The sequence below is a fragment of the Gekko japonicus genome, unplaced genomic scaffold (assembly GCF_001447785.1).
Source record: "Gekko japonicus isolate JY-2015 unplaced genomic scaffold, Gekko_japonicus_V1.1 scaffold1098, whole genome shotgun sequence".
Classification (NCBI taxonomy): domain Eukaryota; kingdom Metazoa; phylum Chordata; class Lepidosauria; order Squamata; family Gekkonidae; genus Gekko; species Gekko japonicus.
The window spans coordinates 521,546-539,376 of NW_015160244.1; the positions used below are offsets into that span (position 1 = coordinate 521,546).

The 17,831-nt window shown below is 50.6% G+C and overlaps 2 protein-coding genes across 2 annotated transcripts in view; one reads left to right on the forward strand and one right to left on the reverse strand.

Annotated features, from left to right (window-relative positions):
* CCDC78 (coiled-coil domain containing 78) overlaps positions 1-9,595 on the forward strand; it is a 39,436-nt gene extending 29,841 nt beyond the window's left edge. Inside the window, exons 12-14 of the mRNA XM_015413570.1 lie at positions 6,011-6,077; positions 7,346-7,446; positions 9,469-9,595. Of these exons, the coding sequence (XP_015269056.1) occupies positions 6,011-6,077; positions 7,346-7,446; positions 9,469-9,595 (295 nt within the window). The remainder of the gene's footprint in view (positions 1-6,010; positions 6,078-7,345; positions 7,447-9,468) is intronic.
* The window catches only part of FAM173A (family with sequence similarity 173 member A), a 27,392-nt gene that overhangs the window by 4,791 nt on the left and 4,770 nt on the right, over positions 1-17,831 (reverse strand). The window contains exons 4-5 of the mRNA XM_015413661.1: positions 17,001-17,051; positions 13,927-14,161 (exon numbers count right to left, since the gene is read on the reverse strand). Of these exons, the coding sequence (XP_015269147.1) occupies positions 13,973-14,161; positions 17,001-17,051 (240 nt within the window). The 3' untranslated portion in view covers positions 13,927-13,972. The remainder of the gene's footprint in view (positions 1-13,926; positions 14,162-17,000; positions 17,052-17,831) is intronic.

Below are 17,831 nucleotides of genomic sequence, written 5' to 3' on the forward strand. Positions count from 1 at the left end.
TGAGAACTGCCCTTGAGAGAACAGCTCCGAGAGAGCTTGTGACTGACCCAGGGTCACACCAGCAGCTGCAGGTGGAGGAGTGGGGAATCAGACCCTCTTCTCCTAGATTAGAGTCCGTGCTCTTAACCACTACACCAAACAGGCTCTCCAAAGAGCTGCTTACAGCCCTGTCGGATCAGACCAAATTGCTGAGCGGTCGGGTTAGAACGGATAAAAGGAAGTACTTCTTCACCCAAAGAGTGATTGACACGTGGAATTCACTGCCACAGGAAGTGGTGGCAGCTACAAGCATGGACAGCTTCAAAAGGGAATTAGATAAGCATATGGAGCAGAGGTCCATCAGTGGCTCTTAGCCACAAGGTATAGATAGGGGCTCTGGGGCAAGTGATGCTCTGTCTTCTTGGTTCTTGGGGGGGGGGTCAATGGTGGGAGGGCTTCTAATGTCCTGGCCCCACTGGTGGACCTCCTGATGGCACCTGGTGGTTTTGGCCACTGTGTGACAAAGTGTTGGACTAGATAGGCCTTTGGCCTGATCCAACATTGGCGTCTCTTATGTTCTTATGTCTGGGGCAAGGGATGCTCTGTCTTCTTGGTGCTTGGGGGGGGGCGACAGTGGGAGGGCTTCTAGTGTCCTGGCCCCACTGGTGGACCTCCTGGTGTCCCCTGGTATTTTTGAAATCTAGAATCCAGAACCTAAAAAGCTTCTGGAGTCTAGATTTTAGGTTCAGTTTTTTTCCCCTTTTCTCTTTTTTGTCCTTGGACTGGGTGGGCCTTTGGCCTCATCCTACATTGGCGTCTCTTATGTCCCTGTAGAGCCAGTTTGGTGTGGAGTGGTTAAGTGCGTGGACTCTAATCTGGGAGCACTGGGTTTGATTCCCCACTCCTCCTCCACGTGCACCTGGCTGGATGACCTTGGGCAAGCCGTAGTTCTGATAAGAGCTGTCCTTGAAAAAGAGCAGCCCCACCGACCTCATAAGGGTGTCTGTGGTGGGGAGGGGAAGGGAAAGGAGATTGTCAGCCGCTCTGAGACACCTTTGGGTAGTGAAGGGCGGGGTATAAATCCACTCTTCTCTCTTCTTCTTCTTGAAAAAGAGCTGTTTCTGTCAAGAGCTCCCTCAACCCCACCTTATCTCTGGTCTTCTATCTCCTTACAAGAGGAGCTTCCAGACACCTTTGCTCGAATGCCTCAGACCTTTCTATTTCTCTCCATGCAGGTCAAGTTCAGTGAAAACAGTGCCGGGACTTCGCCTCCACAGTGAGTACCTGTTGTTACTGGATGTGAAACAGTGCCATGCGGCGGTCGGAGCATCAGACTAGGATCCGTGGGGCCCGAGGTCCAAAGCCCCACGCTGCTACAAAACACACTGGGTGACCGGTCCCACTGTCCCAGCCTAACTGGGTTGCCACCTCCGGGCTGGGAAATTCCTGGAGATTTGGTGGTGGAGCTTGGGGAGGAGAGGGAACTTAAAGGTAAAGGTTCCCTTGCTCGAAAGCTAGGGTCGCAGTGCTCATCTCCGTTTCAAAGCCGAAGAGCCAGCGCTGTCCGAAGACGTTTCCATGGTCATGTGGCCGGCATGACTAAACACCAAGGCGCACGGAACGCTGTTCCCTTCCCACCGAAGCGCACGGAACGCTGTGACCTTCCCACCAAAGTGGTACCTATTTACCTACTTGCAATTTCTTGCTTGGGATCTGCTAGGCTGGCAGGAGCTGGAACTAGAGACGGGAGCTCACTCCATCATGCGGCACACTTGAGTCTCGAACTGCTGAACTACCGACCTACCACAGCCTGCAGTTCAGCGTCTTAACCACTTGAGCCACCGCAGCTAAGAGGGAACTTAAGAGTGGTATAATATCATAGAGTCCGCCCTCCAAAGCAGCCGCTTCCTTCAGGGGAACTGCCTTCTGGAGTTCAGTTCTCATTCCAGGAGATCTCTGGGCCCCACCTGGAGATTAACAACCCTAAACCTAATCTTCACACAGGGTTGTTGTGGGGGATTAAACTCTGGAAGGGGGATGTACAATGTAGAAGAAGAAGAAGAAGACATTGGATTGATACCCTGCCCTTCACTACCCGAAGGAGTCGCAGAGTGGCTCACAAACTCCTTTCCCTTCCCCTCCCCACAACAGATACCCTGGGAGGTCAGTGGGGCTGAGAGAGCTCTGACAGAAACGGCTCTTTTTCAAGAACAGCTCTTATCAGAACTACGGCTTGCCCCAGGTCATCCAGCCAGGGGCAAGTGGAGGAGTGGGGGATCAAACCTGGTTCTCCCAGATTAGAGTCCGCGCACTTAACCACTACACCAAACTGGCTACACCCCCCTGACCTCCCTGGGGGAAGCATAGGACAAAAGATATAGATGTGGGTGGGGTGGGTCCCATCCAATGCTCCCTCTAAGCCAGTGTTCCCCCTAAGCTGAGTTAGTGTGAGCCAGCTCACGGTTTTTTTAGCCTCCGGCTCACACAGTTTTGCCTTCGCTCAGGAAGGGATGGCTCCAGAGCAAACGTAATTTATGCCGCAGCCAAATCGCTCACTCGCAACTTTAATGCCAGTCTCTCACAAAGCAAGACTCCACATCGTAGCGGAAGCATCGCAAGCTGTGGAGTCTTGTGAGCAAAAAAAATCTACTTTGTGAGCGACTGGCATTAAAGTTGTGAGCAGGCAATTTGGCTGCCGCATCAATCAGCTTGCCCTCCTTCCTGAGCTAAGGCAAAAATGTGCGAGCTGGAGGCTAAAAGACTGTAAGCCAGCTCACACTCACTCAGCTTAGAGGGAACACTGGTCCCATCTACTCCCCTTACAATAAACCGCAAGCAGTGTCAAGTAGCTGTGAAAAAATACGGCTCCTCTTTCTCTGGGGTTTAATGGCTCTCACACACCCCTAGAGGGCGCTCTTGCAGCCCCAACGCGTCCTCCGCGTCCCACGTACCTCCAGCCGCAAGACAATACATTCCTCAATTCATACCATCCGTTCTATAGAGCCAGAATTCCCTCCAAACCTCAAATGTGACCTATATTCTGCTGAAAACAGTCCCCGGGCAGACCAGGAAGAACTTTCCCACAGCCGCCCGACATTCTTTGTCGCAATTAAATCACCTATCCCCACGGATCGAGGCACCGCGGCGCAAAAGAGTGTGGATTTGCCCAGAAGCACAGAGAGAGGGGGGGTTCGTTTTCCTCTTTTTTCAAGGCCAGAGTTGACATTCCGGGAAGGCTTTCCTCCGTTTCCCACTGGCCAAAGTGCCTTGATTGGAAGAACTCTTTTCTGGGTGTGTTAGATGGGAATAAATGGATTGGGTGGGCCTCCCTGGACGGGATATTTTCAGCCACTGCAGCCCAGCGGAAGGGAAGTCTGTGCTCAGGACTAAAATTCACAATCAGAAGTCTCAGGCCACACTTCACAGAGGCTGAGCTGCAGCTCAGTGGCAGAGGAAGAAGACGACGAAGAAGAAGAGACTGGATTTATACCCTGCCCTTCACTACCCAAAGGAGTCTCAGAGCGGCTTACAAACTCCTTTCCCTTCCCCTCCCCACAACAGACACCCTGTGAGGTTGGTGGGGCTGAGAGAGCTCTTTCAAGAACTGCCCTTGAGAGAACTTGCGACTGACCCAAGGTCACACCAGCATACCTAACAAGGGATACTCCAAAATTCAGCTCATTCTGTCACTTTGATATAGAAGAAGAAGAAGAGATTGGATTTATAGCCTGCCCTTCACTACCCAAAGGAGTCTCAGAGCGGCTTACAAACTCCTTTCCCTTCCCCTCCCCACAACAGACACCCTGTGAGGTTGGTGGGGCTGAGAGAGCTCTTGACAGAAACGCCTCTTTTTCAAGAACAGCTCTTATCAGAACTACGGCTTGCCCAAGGTCATCCAGCCAGGTGCAAGTGGAGGAGTGGGGAATCAAACCCGGTTCTCCCAAGTCCGCGCACTCAACCACTACACCAAACTGGCTCCGTTTGGCATGCAGGAGGCCCTGCGTTCAATCCCCAGCTTCTCCAGTTGAAGGATCACACAGCAGGCAATGTGAAAGACCCGTAGCCAAGACCCAGGAGGAATACAGACATGAGAATCTAACCTAATAGCCTAAGCTAAATGCTGTATATTTTTTAACAACAAATATTAAGATAACAAGTCTGAGGCTACGGTCACACATACCAGATAACGCGGGGGGAGGTGAGGCTATTTGCACCATCGCAGTTTGACACGCCACTACGGCGATCAGACGCAACGGCGGTGAACCCGGGGTTTTTTTCTCTTCTTCTTGAAAAAGAGCAGTTTCTGTCAGAGCTCTCTCAGACCCACCGACCTCACAGGGTGTCTGTTGTGGGGAGGGGGAGGGAAAGGAGTTTGTAAGCCGCTCTGAGACTCCCTTGGGTAGTGAAGGGCGGGGTATAAATCCAATTTCTTCTTCTTCAGAATTCACTCCGCTCTCTGAGATATAAGGACAGATGGACTCACATTTTAGTCCATCTGTCCTTATACTGGAGAGGAGATATAAGGACAGATGGACTCACGTTCTAGCCATATCTGAAGAAGTGAGCCAGTGACTCACAAAAGCACCTCCCCTCCCATCAATTTTGTTAGCCTTTAAGGTGCTCCTGGACGCTTGCTCTTTGGTACTGCTACAGACAGACCAACATGGCGACCCACCTTGATCTAACAGTATATCAATATTTTAATCAAAATTAATTAATTTTTAAAAATGATTTATTTATTATATTAATACCCCGCCCATCCTGCGAACAGGCTCAGGGTGGCTAACAAGAGCGGTACAATGTACCTAATCGGCATAACCATAAAAATGTTAAAACGACCTAAAATACATACTCATTCATATTACATAAAAAATAACGGTTAGCAATAAAGTGCTCCCAGTGCTGAAAGATTAGATGGCGTGCTCTCAAGATCTAAATCCACGTCGTCCGTCCGGTCATCCTCCCTCGAGCCGATAGAGGCCTGGGGATGCATCTGGGCCAGTCCTAGGTTCCAGAAGTTCAATGGAATCCTTGATGGCAACAGTAGGGGTGGCGGCTCCTATTTAAAAGCCTGGCGGAAGAGCTCTGTCTTGCAGGACCTGCCGAACTGTAAAAAAAGGTCCCGCAGGGCCCTGATCTCCTCCGGGAGCTCGTTCCACCAGTGAGCCATCACAGAAAAGGCCCTGCCCCTCGTCACCGCTAGCCTGGCTTCTTTAGGGCTGAAAAGGCTCTGGTGGCCACTTCGGAGGGATTAGGGCTGAAAAGGCTCTGGTGGCCACTTTGGGGGGATTTGGGCAGGAAAACTGCGGGGAAACCGGCCATGCGAAAGCCCCATCGCTTCTGTGCTTCATATGCAGCCACACCAGCGACGGGGAGACCACCCCAAAATGCGGAAGCTACCTTTGTTTCTTGACCTTAGTTTGTGTCCTGAGCTCGCCCAGCTGAAGCCCATTTGGAATGTTTCTGAAGGGAGGGAAGGGCTCTCCAGGCCCGAGATCTTTAAAACGTGAAGCCAGTGCTTGTTGTTTGTGAGACGGTGTCAGGATCGGACCTTAGCCTGACGACTGATCATGTATTTGTAACTGTGGTTCCCTGATGTACATAGCTTCGCACGGTTATTGTTTACCCCGCTTGAGCTCTTTACGCTTCTGATTCCCAAGCTGCATCTCCGGACCTGCTCCCGTCTCTGGCCCCAGCTCCTGCCAACCTAGTAGTTCGAAAGCAAGAAATTGCAAGTAGATAAATAGGTACAGCTTCGGTGGGAAGGGAGCAGCGTTCCGTGCGCCTTGGTGTTGAGTCATGCCGGCCACATGACCACGGAAACGTCTTCGGACAGCGCTGGCTCTTCGGCTTGGAAACGGAGATGAGCACCGCAACCCTAGAGTCGGATTCGACGGGCTTTCGAGCAAGGGAGACCTTTACCTTTTTAAATGACAGCAGAAGCTTTTGTGGACTGAAAGGCCTCCTTGGTCAAGTACACCTTGGGGGCTGATGGATGGAGGGGATTGATCCAGACGCCTTTCTTTCCCAGCTTGCTGAACGAGGAGGGCTGGGCAGAGCTCAGGAAACAGCTTCGAGAGTTCACGCACACCGTGCAGGTAAAACGCTCGGGCTGAGAGCATCTTCACGAGACTTTTGCGAGTGTCTGGTTTTTTGTTTTGTGTTTTAACCAAGCCTGTCTCCTGAATGAACATCAAGATATCAGAACAGAGTTCGAGTCCAGCGGCACCTTTAAGACCAACAAAGTTGTATTCAAGGTATAAGCTTTTGATTGCACGCACACTTCCTCAGATACAGTGAAACGGAATTTCCTCGACCATTACATATAGGAAGGGGAGGGGTTACGGCCGGGAAGGACCAATTAGAGTCAAGGCAGAGACGGAAACAGACATGGAAATTACGAGCTTTTTCCATGTTTGTTGCTGTCTCTGCCTTGACTCTTACTTGGCCCTTCCTATATGTAATGGTTGAGGAAATTCTGCTTCACTGTATCTGAAGTGTGCCTGCACACAAAAGCTTATACCTGGAATAAAACTTTGTTGGTCTTAAAGGTGCCGCTGGACTCAAATTTTGTTCTGCGGCTTCAGACCGACAAGGCTACCCACCTGAATCTATCAAACTAGGAGCTCTATTTAGTATCAACCAAATTTAGGGGTGGGAGAAGGGTAAACTGCAGATTACAGAAGCACAAATTGCAGATGGACCACACATCAGTGAACGCAGGGCACGCTTTTCAAGCATCGCTGTTAAAAATACACAAAGGTGTGAATGGCCAGGCCGGAATCTAGACCTGCAGGGCGTGCTGGATCCCACCATGAAGAAGCTCCTGTTCTGTTGATGAGACAAAAAGCAGATCGCCAAGTTCCTAATGGTATTCCAGACTTCCCAAATCCAGAGCTGGCGGGATGTCCGCGCCCGTCCCCTCTGGGCATGCATGGTGGGGTTCCTGCGCATGCCCTGGGGACTGGGCGCGAAAATCCGTTAAAAGAGCTTGCTACAGCACCGATCGATCCAGTGTTTATTAGATCTATCCCATTGGTGTGTAGCACAGAGACCACGAAGAAGATGCTCCTGTTCTGTTGATGAGACAAAAAGCAGATGGCCAAACTCCTAATGGTATTCGAGGCTTCCCCAATCCAGAGGCGGCATGCTCCCAGCCAACTGCAGAAGTCAATGTTGCACCCACCTTCCCTTCAAAACCATTTGTTTATTAGATCTTTTAGTTGCCACTCACCCGAAGGGTCTCATGGCAACTTACAACATTAAAACCAATAAGGTCAGACATGATTTTTTTTTTTTGATGATGATGATGATGATGGGTTGACAACCTCCCCTCCTTCCTGCCTCTCTGTTCGCCTTCGCACAGGAAGATCTGGAGAGGGAGAGGAGCCAGCTGTTGGCGCGGGCCCTGGTGGCGGAGGAGCAGGTGGCCGAACTGCAGGAGTACGTGGATAAGCACCTCGTGAGGTGAGCGCCCTCCTCCCTCCTCCCTGAAGGTGGCTGCGGATACGAGATCCGGCCGCCTCCTGGAAAGGCTTTCCCTCCTCTTGTTCCTTTCGGGGCCCAGTTTCAGTGTGGCGCTGGCACCGGCGGGCAAGAACATCTCTGAGTGACTTAGCACAGGTCCAGTCTTCTCCAAAGCGAGTCCTTTGCTGCTACCGCTGCACTGTTGGCACAGCGCCGGTCCAGAGCGCAGATGGGCGTCATGCTGGCTTGCCAAGATGGCAAGTGTAGCATCCGAGCAATGCCTCCCTCTAAGCTGTGGAGTCTTGTGAGCAAAAATTCTACTTTGTGAGCTACTGGCATTAAAAGTTGTGAGCAAGTGATTTAGCTACTGCATAAATTAGGTTGCTCTGGAGCCATCCCTTCCTGAGCTGAGACAAAAATGTGTGAGCCAGAGGCTAAAAAACTGTGACCTAGCTCACATTAACTCAGCTTAGAGGGAACACTGCATTCGAGAGCTTTTCAAGCGACACGCCGGGCACGGACACGGCTGGATGCTCAGCTTCCCCCATCCTGCGCCCGCGTCATGTCTAAATGGAGCGCAGGCCACTGGTTGAAGGGGGAGTCTAAAAGCCATGCAACTCCCCTCCCCTCTCTCTCGCTCTCTCTCTCTTTTTTTTGCTTTGGTCCAATGTGGCTATCTGCAACTCCACATGGTCGGAGAGAGCCCCTGGCAGTTAGAGGCAAATATCACAGCCTAGAACGGAGGTGTCAAGCTCATCTGTTATGAGGGCCGGATCTAAGACAAATGTCATTTTGTCGGGCTGGGCCGCGTGTGCCATAAAACGTAACGCCAGGTAGCGGAGGTAGAAACTGTACAAAGGACAGCGGCTGGTAAGCTCTGGTGTATCCCCACTACAAGGCCCCCTGGGCTGGGAGGGAGGTACAGAAGAAAACCCGTATGGGCAGACTGGAGATCCAGCAGTGCAGCACTGGGCAGACGCTCCCACACCGCTAGACTGTGGCAGATGAGGTTGCTCTGCCATGCTGAAGCCACAATCAGAGTGGCTCTGCCCACTCCCCTCCCAAACAGTCTCCTATTCCCTCCCTTGCACTAGTTGTTCGCAGACCGCATAAGAGACCTGGGCGGGCCTGTGGGCTTTATGTTTGACACCCCTGGCCTAGAAGTTTCCAGGGAGCCGGGGGAGACCTGGGGAGCCAATCCCATGCTAGTGCCGACTTGTTGTTGTTCAGTCGCACAGTCGAGTCCGACTCTTCACGACCCCATGGACAAGATCTCGCCAGGCCCTCCTGTCTTCTGCCGTCCTCTGAAGTTGGCTCAATTCCATGTCCGTTGCATCGATGACACTGTCCAACCATCTCCTCCTTTGCCATCCCCGTCTTCTTTGACCTTCAGTCTTTCCCAGCATCAGGGTCTTCTTCTCCAGTGAGGGCTCCCTTCTCATTGGGTGGCCAAAGTATTTGAGCTTCAGTTTCATTATCTGGCCTTCCAGGGAACAGTCAGGGTTGATTTCTTTTAGGATTGACTGATTTGATCTTTTTGCAGTCCAAGGGACTCTCAAGAGTCTTCTCCAGCACCATAGTTCAAAAGAATCTATTCTTCGGCGCTCGGCCTTCCTTATAGTCCAACTCTCGCAGCCATACATGACTACTGGGAATACCATTGCTTTGACCATGCGGACTTTTGTTGGCAGGGTGATGTCTCTACTTTTTATCATGCTGTTTAGGTTCGCCATCGCTTTCCTCCCCAGGAGCAGGCGTCTGCCCCCAACCTGGGCAATGCATTGCTGAGACAGCCCCCAAGTCTGCCACCAGAATGACTGATCTTGTATCTGCTCACTGGTTTCTCCCTCAGCTTTCCATTTTTCTGGGGGCTTGTGAAAGCCAGTCTTGGGCACCTGTGTTGTTAGGTCAACGGCTAGGCTATAAGTGGGGGGGTGAGACTAGATGACCCTTCCAACTCTATGATTCTATGAAGTGTGACTGGCTTGAACCACAGGTCGTTTTGTCTTGTTCTTGCTGCAGATACAAGCAAGAGATTGTGAGGCTGAGGAACCTCCTGGGAACAGACGGGCCCCGAGCACTGAGTGCGGGATCCGCCGACGCCCCGCCGATTTCGAAACCCAGGAGGAATCCGAGCAATGAAATGTAGCGTCTGCATCACAAAGATACAGGAAGGGGCATCCAAGAACATCCAGACCAGAGGACAAGACTGCTTTGCTTGCCAGATAGTGACGTCGGAGCTCGTCAGGCTTGGACACTGAAGTGGCTCGAGAAAACCGATTTTCAATTGTTCGTAAAACAACAACAACACACCCTTCCTCCAAAGAGCTCAGGATGCTGTCCAAACCCCCCCCCCCCAATTTAATCTTCACAACGTCCCTGCAAGGGAGGTTAGGTGAGAAACCACATCATCACTTGCTGAGCTTCGTGGGTCAGTAGGGATTTGAGTTTGGCAGTTCGAGGCCCGAGTGTGCCGCATGACGGAGTGAGCTCCCGTCTCTGGCCCCAGCTCCTGCCAACCTAGCAGTTCGAAAGCAAGACATTGCAAGTAGATAAATAGGTACCCACTTCGGTGGGTCACAGCGTTCTGTGCGCCTCGGCGTCTGGCCACATGACCACGGAAACGTCTTCGGACAGCGCTGGCTCTTCGGTTTGGAAACGGAGATGAGCACCGCATCCCTAGAGTCGGACTCGACTGGCTTTCGAGCAAGGGAAGCCCTTCCTACTATAAAGATAATGTTCTGTATGTTAGCCCACATTGGCTCTTCAGTTCCACGTTGAAGCCGTGTTCTCACATGCTCTCTGTACCGCCATCTCTCCACAACCTACTCCACTGTCATTTACTGCCGAAATTTCGGCCCTGGCCCTGGATTCCAAAGCAGTGTTTGGTGTCCGTGGCTCTTTAAAGCAATCCCGCACGCAACACCGCGTGGTTTCAGCTACTGCATCACACAAGATGGGTCGCCGTGTGAGTCTGTCTGTAGCGGTAGAAAAGAGCCAGAGTCCGGGAGCCCCTTCGAGACTAACAAAATATGTGGCAGGGGAGGAGCTTTCGTGTTTTCAGACGCCGAATGACATTATTCACCTGCTACTGTCATTTGCCTGCTGTTGTCATTCGGCATCTGAAATCACTCCACTTTCCAATAAATAGGAACGACGGACTCCCGTCCTCGCTGTATCTGAAGAAGTGAGCCGCGACGCACAAAAGCTCCTCCCCTACCACATATTTTGTAGGGATTCTTTTAAAGTAAATCAGCAGAGTATTAAGAGACTGAGTCCATGGTGTGTTTTAAAATATAAAAGTTTACTATAAACCTAACATGGGAAAAGGTACACAGGATATGAAAATAACAAAGAACTTATATGCCTACATCCTTACAAGCTAAAGGTCAAACGGAAAGAGCCGGAATGGCGTCTCCTTCTGCAGTCAGAACAAAGAACACAAAGACGGGAAGAGAAGCCATAAAATGCTAATACTTGACACCTTGGTTTCCAATCAGAGTAGCAAACTAGCTCCAAAGTTCCTGGGCATCCTATTGTCTAAACAGATTGGTTACAAACAAACATGTGACTTAACAAACATCATTAACCCTGAAAATACTGAAGTGTTTTAACTTGTAACACCCAACAGTTAAATCTCGAAGGTGCCACTGGACTCTGGCTCTTCACTACTGCATCACAGAAGCACAGTAAACCAATGTTTTAGCACACAATTCAGCATCTCGGGACCCACAGCCTTTTCTGCTCCTTTTAAAATGAATTTCTGGCCCAGTGAGAGCATCGCCACCGTGCCACGAGAAGGGTTGGGAGTCACCGGTTAGTCAGTCCAGTATCCCGTCTCAAACGTTAGCAGAGTGCACCTTGGCTACACGCAGTAGCAGCCCTTTGGTCTCGGTGTGCTAGTTACACAGAGCCGCTTTGTCGGTTTCAAGGCGAATAACAGTCCTTTCCTTTAGGAGCTACATTCTAGATAGTGAAGCTTCAGAGGCAGAACTAATCACAACTACCTTGGATGGGTTTGGATGCAGAGGCACCCAGCCTCCATGGTGGATGTGTGCGAGAGAAGAGAAAGAGAGATGTGCGAGCGAGCGGGAACCCACAGTCCGCCTGTCTGTTTCACTGACTTGTTTGCAAACACCCACCCCCCACCCCCAGGCTGAGGCTTGAGACAGGGTCTAGGCCAGAACTTCCCAAACTTATTTGGCCCTACCGCCCTCTTTTCAGGAAAAAAAAAAAAAACCTCAGCGCCCCCCTGGAAATCTACCTTCAAGAAGTGGACAAAAAGATGCAGTGACAGATTTGCACATGGTAAAGAAAGATGTTGTTGCAAGTGAAGAAAGATGTTGTTGGCCTGAAGCCAGAGGCCAGCAGCAGCCACCGCACAACAGCCCAGCAGCAACACCAGTCTTATATTTGCAAATGCATGGCTGTGATTGGCTCCCTCTCCACCTCCACCCCCCACCACCACCCCGATCCCAGGGAAGACCAGGAGAAGGCAGGAAAAGGCTGCTTTGGATAGGTCCTGGACTTTTCTTTCTTTATGCTTCCACGGCCCCCTTATTTTTATTCAACACCCCCCAATTGCACCCAAGGCTCCTACCGCCCACCTGGATCGTTCCAGCGCCCCCTTTGGGAACCAGCGGTCTAGGCCTTCTCTTCTAACAAGCAGCACACAGTGAAAGCATATAGGATAATTCAGAGGCACTGGACTTGGTTCATTGAGTCCCTTCTCAGCCTGTTAATGACACACCACAGAGAGTAGTAGAGAAGAAGAGAAGAGACTGGATTTATACCCCGCCCTTCACTCAGAGTCTCAGGGCGGCTTACAATCTCTTTTCCCTTCCCCTCCCCACAACAGACACCCTGGGAGGTAGGTGGGGCTGAGAGAGCTCTTTCGAGGACTGCTCCTGAGAGAACAGCTGAGAAGAGAAGAAGAAGAAGAAGAGATTGGATCTATACCCCGCCCTTCACTACCCAAAGGTGTCTCAGAGGGGCTCGCAAACTCCTCTCCCTCCCCCTCCCCACAACAGACACCCTGTGAGGTAGGTGGGGCTGAGAGAGCTCTGACAGTAATGGCTCTTTTTTCAAGAACAGCTCTTATCAGAACGACGGCTTGTCCCAAGGTCATCCAGCAGGTGCAAGTGGAGGAGTGGGGAATCAAACCCGGTTCTCCCAGATTAGAGTCCACGCACTTAACCACGACACCAAACTGGCTAGTATTTCTAGGGAGGGAGCATTGATTGCGTGGCTCCAAATCCAAGAAATGGGAGGTCAACAAAACAAAGAAAGGTGATGAGACTGACCCCACTGCCATGACAACAGAGGCACCCCACCCACCCATCAGATGGAATGAACAACTGGGAAGGCCTCTACTCACACATTCCTTGCCACCTAGAAAGTTAGCTCGTCAGGCAGAACGGTTCTAGCCCGATCCCTGACATGCTTGCTTTCTGTATGCAGGGATAGCTTTTTGTACGAAGGATCATGACCCCCTCCCCCTCTGCCCCCACTGCCACAGTCTGTAACGGGACAGGCCGCATAGAGAGGCCCCGCCTCAGTGATAATCAGACCTAACATGAAGCTTCCCAAGGTACCACCTGTTTTGGGAAGAGCTCATTGCAAACAGAAGAGAAGATAAGAGATTGGACTTATACCCCGCCCTTCACTACCCGACCGAGTCTCAGAGTGGCTTACAGTCTCCTTCCCCTTCCCCTCCCCACAACAGACACCCTGTGCAATGTTCCCTCTAAACTGTGCAATCTTGTGAGCAAAAATTCTACTTTGTGAGCTACTGGCATTAAAGTGGTGAGCGAGTGATTTGGCTACTACATCAATTACCGTATTTTTTGGACCACAAGACTCACTTTTTCTTCCAAAAAAAGTGGGAGGAAAAGTGAGTGCGTCTTATGGACCGAAGGTTTAGAATATTTTTTTCCCTGTTTTCCTCCTTTAAAAACTAGGTGCGTCTTAAGGTCAGGTGCGTCTTATGGTCCGAAAAATACGTTGCTCTGGAGCCATCCTTCCTGAGCTAAGATAAAAATGTTTGAGCTGGAAGCTAAAAAACGGTGAGCTAGCTCACACTAACTCAGCTTACAGGCAACACTGCCTGTGAGGTAGGTGGGGCTGAGAGAGCTCTTTCGAGGACTGCTCCTGAGAGAACAGCTCCGAGAGAACGTGTGACTGACCCAAGGCCACACCCGCAGCAGATCAGCATCCGTGCTCTTAACCACTACACCAAACTGGCTTAGGACAATTAGATTAAAACAAAATGCAGGCATGAAAACCAATCAATTAGCCTGCCCCATTTTTTTTTTTTTTTGCAAAGGATCAAGGGAAGATCCAGAATCGGCATCCTCAGCTAGTGAGGATCCTGACCGGGGGAAGACCAGATGGTGTGATTTCTGCCTGCCACGTCATTCCTCTCTGCTGCCTTTGCAATCAACACTTCATGGTGTTTTAAGCTGACAGAAAAAGGCCTACCTTCCTTAGTGGGTAAAGGGGCGGCCGTCAGCTTTGGTCTCCGCTCTCAAACCGAGCTTCTTTCTGGCTTGTCCTGCCGGGCTCGGCGTACGGCCTTGAGATCATACGCCCAGGCTTGGTTCGGCCCGTCCCCAGCTGTGCTTGTGGGCGTCCAGTTGGGGAGTGGGTAGCGCCCGGCTACCACCCGGGCCTCCTCCGGAAGTTCGGTGAGCAGTTTCCTTTCCAGAAGCTGCAGCTGGGAAACAGATAAAAGGAACTGGGTTACTCAGGGCCTGCCTTTTGTCCTCCTTCCTTTAAAACCACTGGTTACGTTGGTGGTGGTTGGCCTCTATACAATCCTTAAAATCCCCAGGCGCGGTACAGAACGTAGAAAGTAAAACAGGTCCTGCCTGCAGGGATGAACCAACACATTGAGGAGGGGATGAGAAGAGCTGTGAAAGGAGTGCTCATGCCTGTGTCTTAAGGAGAACGTTAGAAGAGCTCCATTGGGCCTCACCTGTTTTCAGGGGTCCTTTCGTAGGAAAAGAGGCGCAGGAGCTCATTCGCACAACTCATTCACATAACTCATTTGCATAGGCCACACCCCCTGACATCACCGGAAGTGTGTCAGAAGGCAACACCCACCACTCAGGCTCCACTGGACTGTTTTGGATTGCTAGCTTTTTGGGGGGGAGGGAACGTGCAGATCTGTCCTCACAGAGGAGGGAGAGCTTGTGCCTGAATAAAACCTGGTCTTAAAGGTGCCACTGGACTGTTTTGGACCAGGGGGACGGAGGGGGCGGGGCCTCTGCAGCTTACCTGGCTGCTTCTTGCTCTGACTGAGGGCTGCTGGGAGCAGGGGGCGGGGCTTGTTGCATGTGCCCACCCTCTGGGCTCTTCTTTTTTTAAAAAAATTAATTTTATTAAAAGATATGTGAAGTATACATAAACAAGATTGCTGTTTAAACATTAATACAAACTGTAAGTGCAGATACATATCTCACAATGCCGTCTATTAATCTGTCAGCAGGATCATCCTTGTCACTTTCTTGTGATTTTCCAATTATTCTACTATTACTAAAGTGATAACGTATAATAAATCCAGATATATTTTAGAAGGACCTCAATAGCATTTTACGAGAGTGCTCAGACCATTAAAAAAAAATTCTCATAGAATTCTGGGTATAAACCTTCGTGTGCATGCACACTTCCTCAGATACAGTGGAACAGACTTTCCCAAGACTTATATATAGATAGAGAGGTTCAGGTGGGGGGTAGCCGTGTTGGTCTGAAGCCACAGAACAAAGTCTGAGTCCAGCGGCACCTTTAAGGCCAGCAAAGTTTAATTCGGGGTATAAACCTTCGTGTGCATGCACACTTCCTCAGATACAGTGGAACAGACTTTCCCAAGACTTATATATAGATAGAGAGGTTCAGGTGGGGGGTAGCCGTGTTGGTCTGAAGCCACAGAACAAAGTCTGAGTCCAGCGGCACCTTTAAGACCAGCAAAGTTTAATTCTGGGTGTAAGCTTTCGTGTGCAGGCACAGAATTAAAACATGTTGGTCTTAAAGGTGCCACTGGACTAAAAACTTTTTTTCTAGTGTTCTCCAGTGTTTCTCTTCACTCCTGCGGCCCCTTCTCACTCAAGGCAAGTTCGTTCCTGGGGTTGTAGAATCTCAGCAGATTAAGGACTCTTTCTGCCTCGACCGCAAGCACAGCTCTGCCCAGGTGCGGGGGCGCCTTCATCGCCTCGTCCCTTCTTGCTCGCCCTCTTCCCCACTCCTCCGTGCAGGTCCAGTGACTTCAGGAATGATCCTTCCGGTAGTCGGAAGGGGCTGCAGGAGGACGGGGGAAACATCATGCGCCTTCCGTGCACAGATATTTTGATACAAGCCATCGGGCGCCACGTTGTGGCATTGGGGGGAAAGAAGAAAAAGTTCTCTCCCTCTGCTTTCCCCACGACTGTACCCAGTACCAGTAGGGGCACATCCTGCAGTCAGTCAAACGCAACGTAGCTGGCATTCCAAAAACGGACTTTTAACCCTGGGTTTTTGAATAAATCTGTGCGTGCGTCTGTGCACGTGAACTGCTGTCAAGTCACTTCCAACTTAGAGTGACCCCACTGTAGGAGAGCAGTGCAGATGGATCCATTGTACTCCTGGCTGTTCTCCTGGCTGGAAATTGGGAACTGAAATATATGTGCGTACTAACAGCATGAGAAGCCTGGTGACTGCCTAACTGATGCAGTCAATCTGGCCTTGGCAGTTGCGAGAGAGATAACAGAGAGCTTGCGCGCACACACACACACACTCCATTCTATGCTCGTATGCCTGTAACTTTCCCTTACGGAGGAAGAGGGAGGGAGAAGGGGGAAGAAAGGTGCATTAAAATAAAACGCTGGGGAGTGAGAAACTTCAGACAGCTTCAGCAGCCGTTTGTGTCCTGTCGTCTTTGCATCGCGTGAACCCTGCAACCACACTACAACCCCATGGGGCTTTTTTTGTGGGTTTTGTGTGTGTACTTGCATGCCTGGAAGTCATGGCGGCTTCTTGCAACTCCTCTTGGGGTTTGGACGTTCCAGAGAGGTGGCTTGGTAACCTGCTTCCGCGTCCCGGCCCTGGTATTCGTTGGAGGTCTCCCTTCCAATTACTTGCCAGGGAGTGACCCTATGATTTTTAACGGCCTCCAAAACGTCCTCCTGTTAACACCCTTGCTCAGGTCTTGCAAACTGTGGGCCTTTGTGGCTTCCTTGACCAACTCAATCCATCTAATGTTGGGTCTTCCTCTTTTCCGGCAGCCTTCAACTTTGCCTAGCACAAATCTACTAAGCCCCCCAAACACTTCCCCCAGCTTGCCTGCTGTGTATATGGCTTAAAAGAAAACCAGAATCAAGCTCAGCAAAGCTTCCCTCTCTGGTCGCCTGGGGAGCCTTCTTCCTCGCCATAGGTGACCAGGCGAGTACAAGCCTGGGTTACTCTTGCTACCACTCCAGCATGTCCCGCTGGACTAATCAGTTCCACCTCTAGGAATCTGGCTGAAACGCGGGAATATCTGGCCCTTCCTACGCCGGTCCCAGGAAGAACATTGTACTTACCACGCTAGGTGCCAGGAACACAGTTACGTTAGCACAGTCTGACAGATCCACCTCAAAAGAAGCAACCAGAACAAATGGTTAGCGTGATCCAGTTTTTTTATCTAAAGATGCTATACAAAACATTAATTACTGAAGATAACGCAATAGCAACAGAAGCGAAAAGGCGGGACGGTGGTCTCTGGATTACTGCTGCCGTTTCGACAATATGTCTTCCTCTGACCAGAAATTGTGCCAATCAATGCCAAGTATGGAGTTCCTCAAGCAACAAAAAGCTGCATACTCATGAATTTTCTTATAGCTTGAGAAGCAACATCTCTAACTCTACACAAAAGTTCTCCCAAAAGGGCTGAAGTCAAAGCTTGGGAGAACTTTTGTCTAGAGTTAGAGATGTTGCTTCTCAAGCTATAAGACACCTTTGGGTAGTGAAGGGAGGGGTATAAATCCAATCTCTTCTTCTTCTTCATGCCCACAGTACAGACAATACAGGTTAAGTTCCTCCAGTAATCACTGCCTATGCTTTGTTATTTTATTACGTATTTCCATCCCACTCTGCTTCCGAGGAGCTCAGGGCAGCATTTGAGAGCCAGTTTGGTGTACTGGTTAGAAGTGTGGACTCTAATCTGGAAGAATTGGGTTTGATTCCCCACTCCTCCATGTGCAGCTGCTGGTGTGACCTTGGGTCAATCACAAGTTCTCTTGGAGCTGTTCTCTCAAGAGCAGTCCTTAAAAAAGCTCTCTCAGCCCCACCTACCTCACAGGGGTGTCTGTGGTGGGGAGGGGAAGGGAAAGGAAAGTGTAAGCCGCTCTGAGACTCCTTCGGGTAGTGAAGGG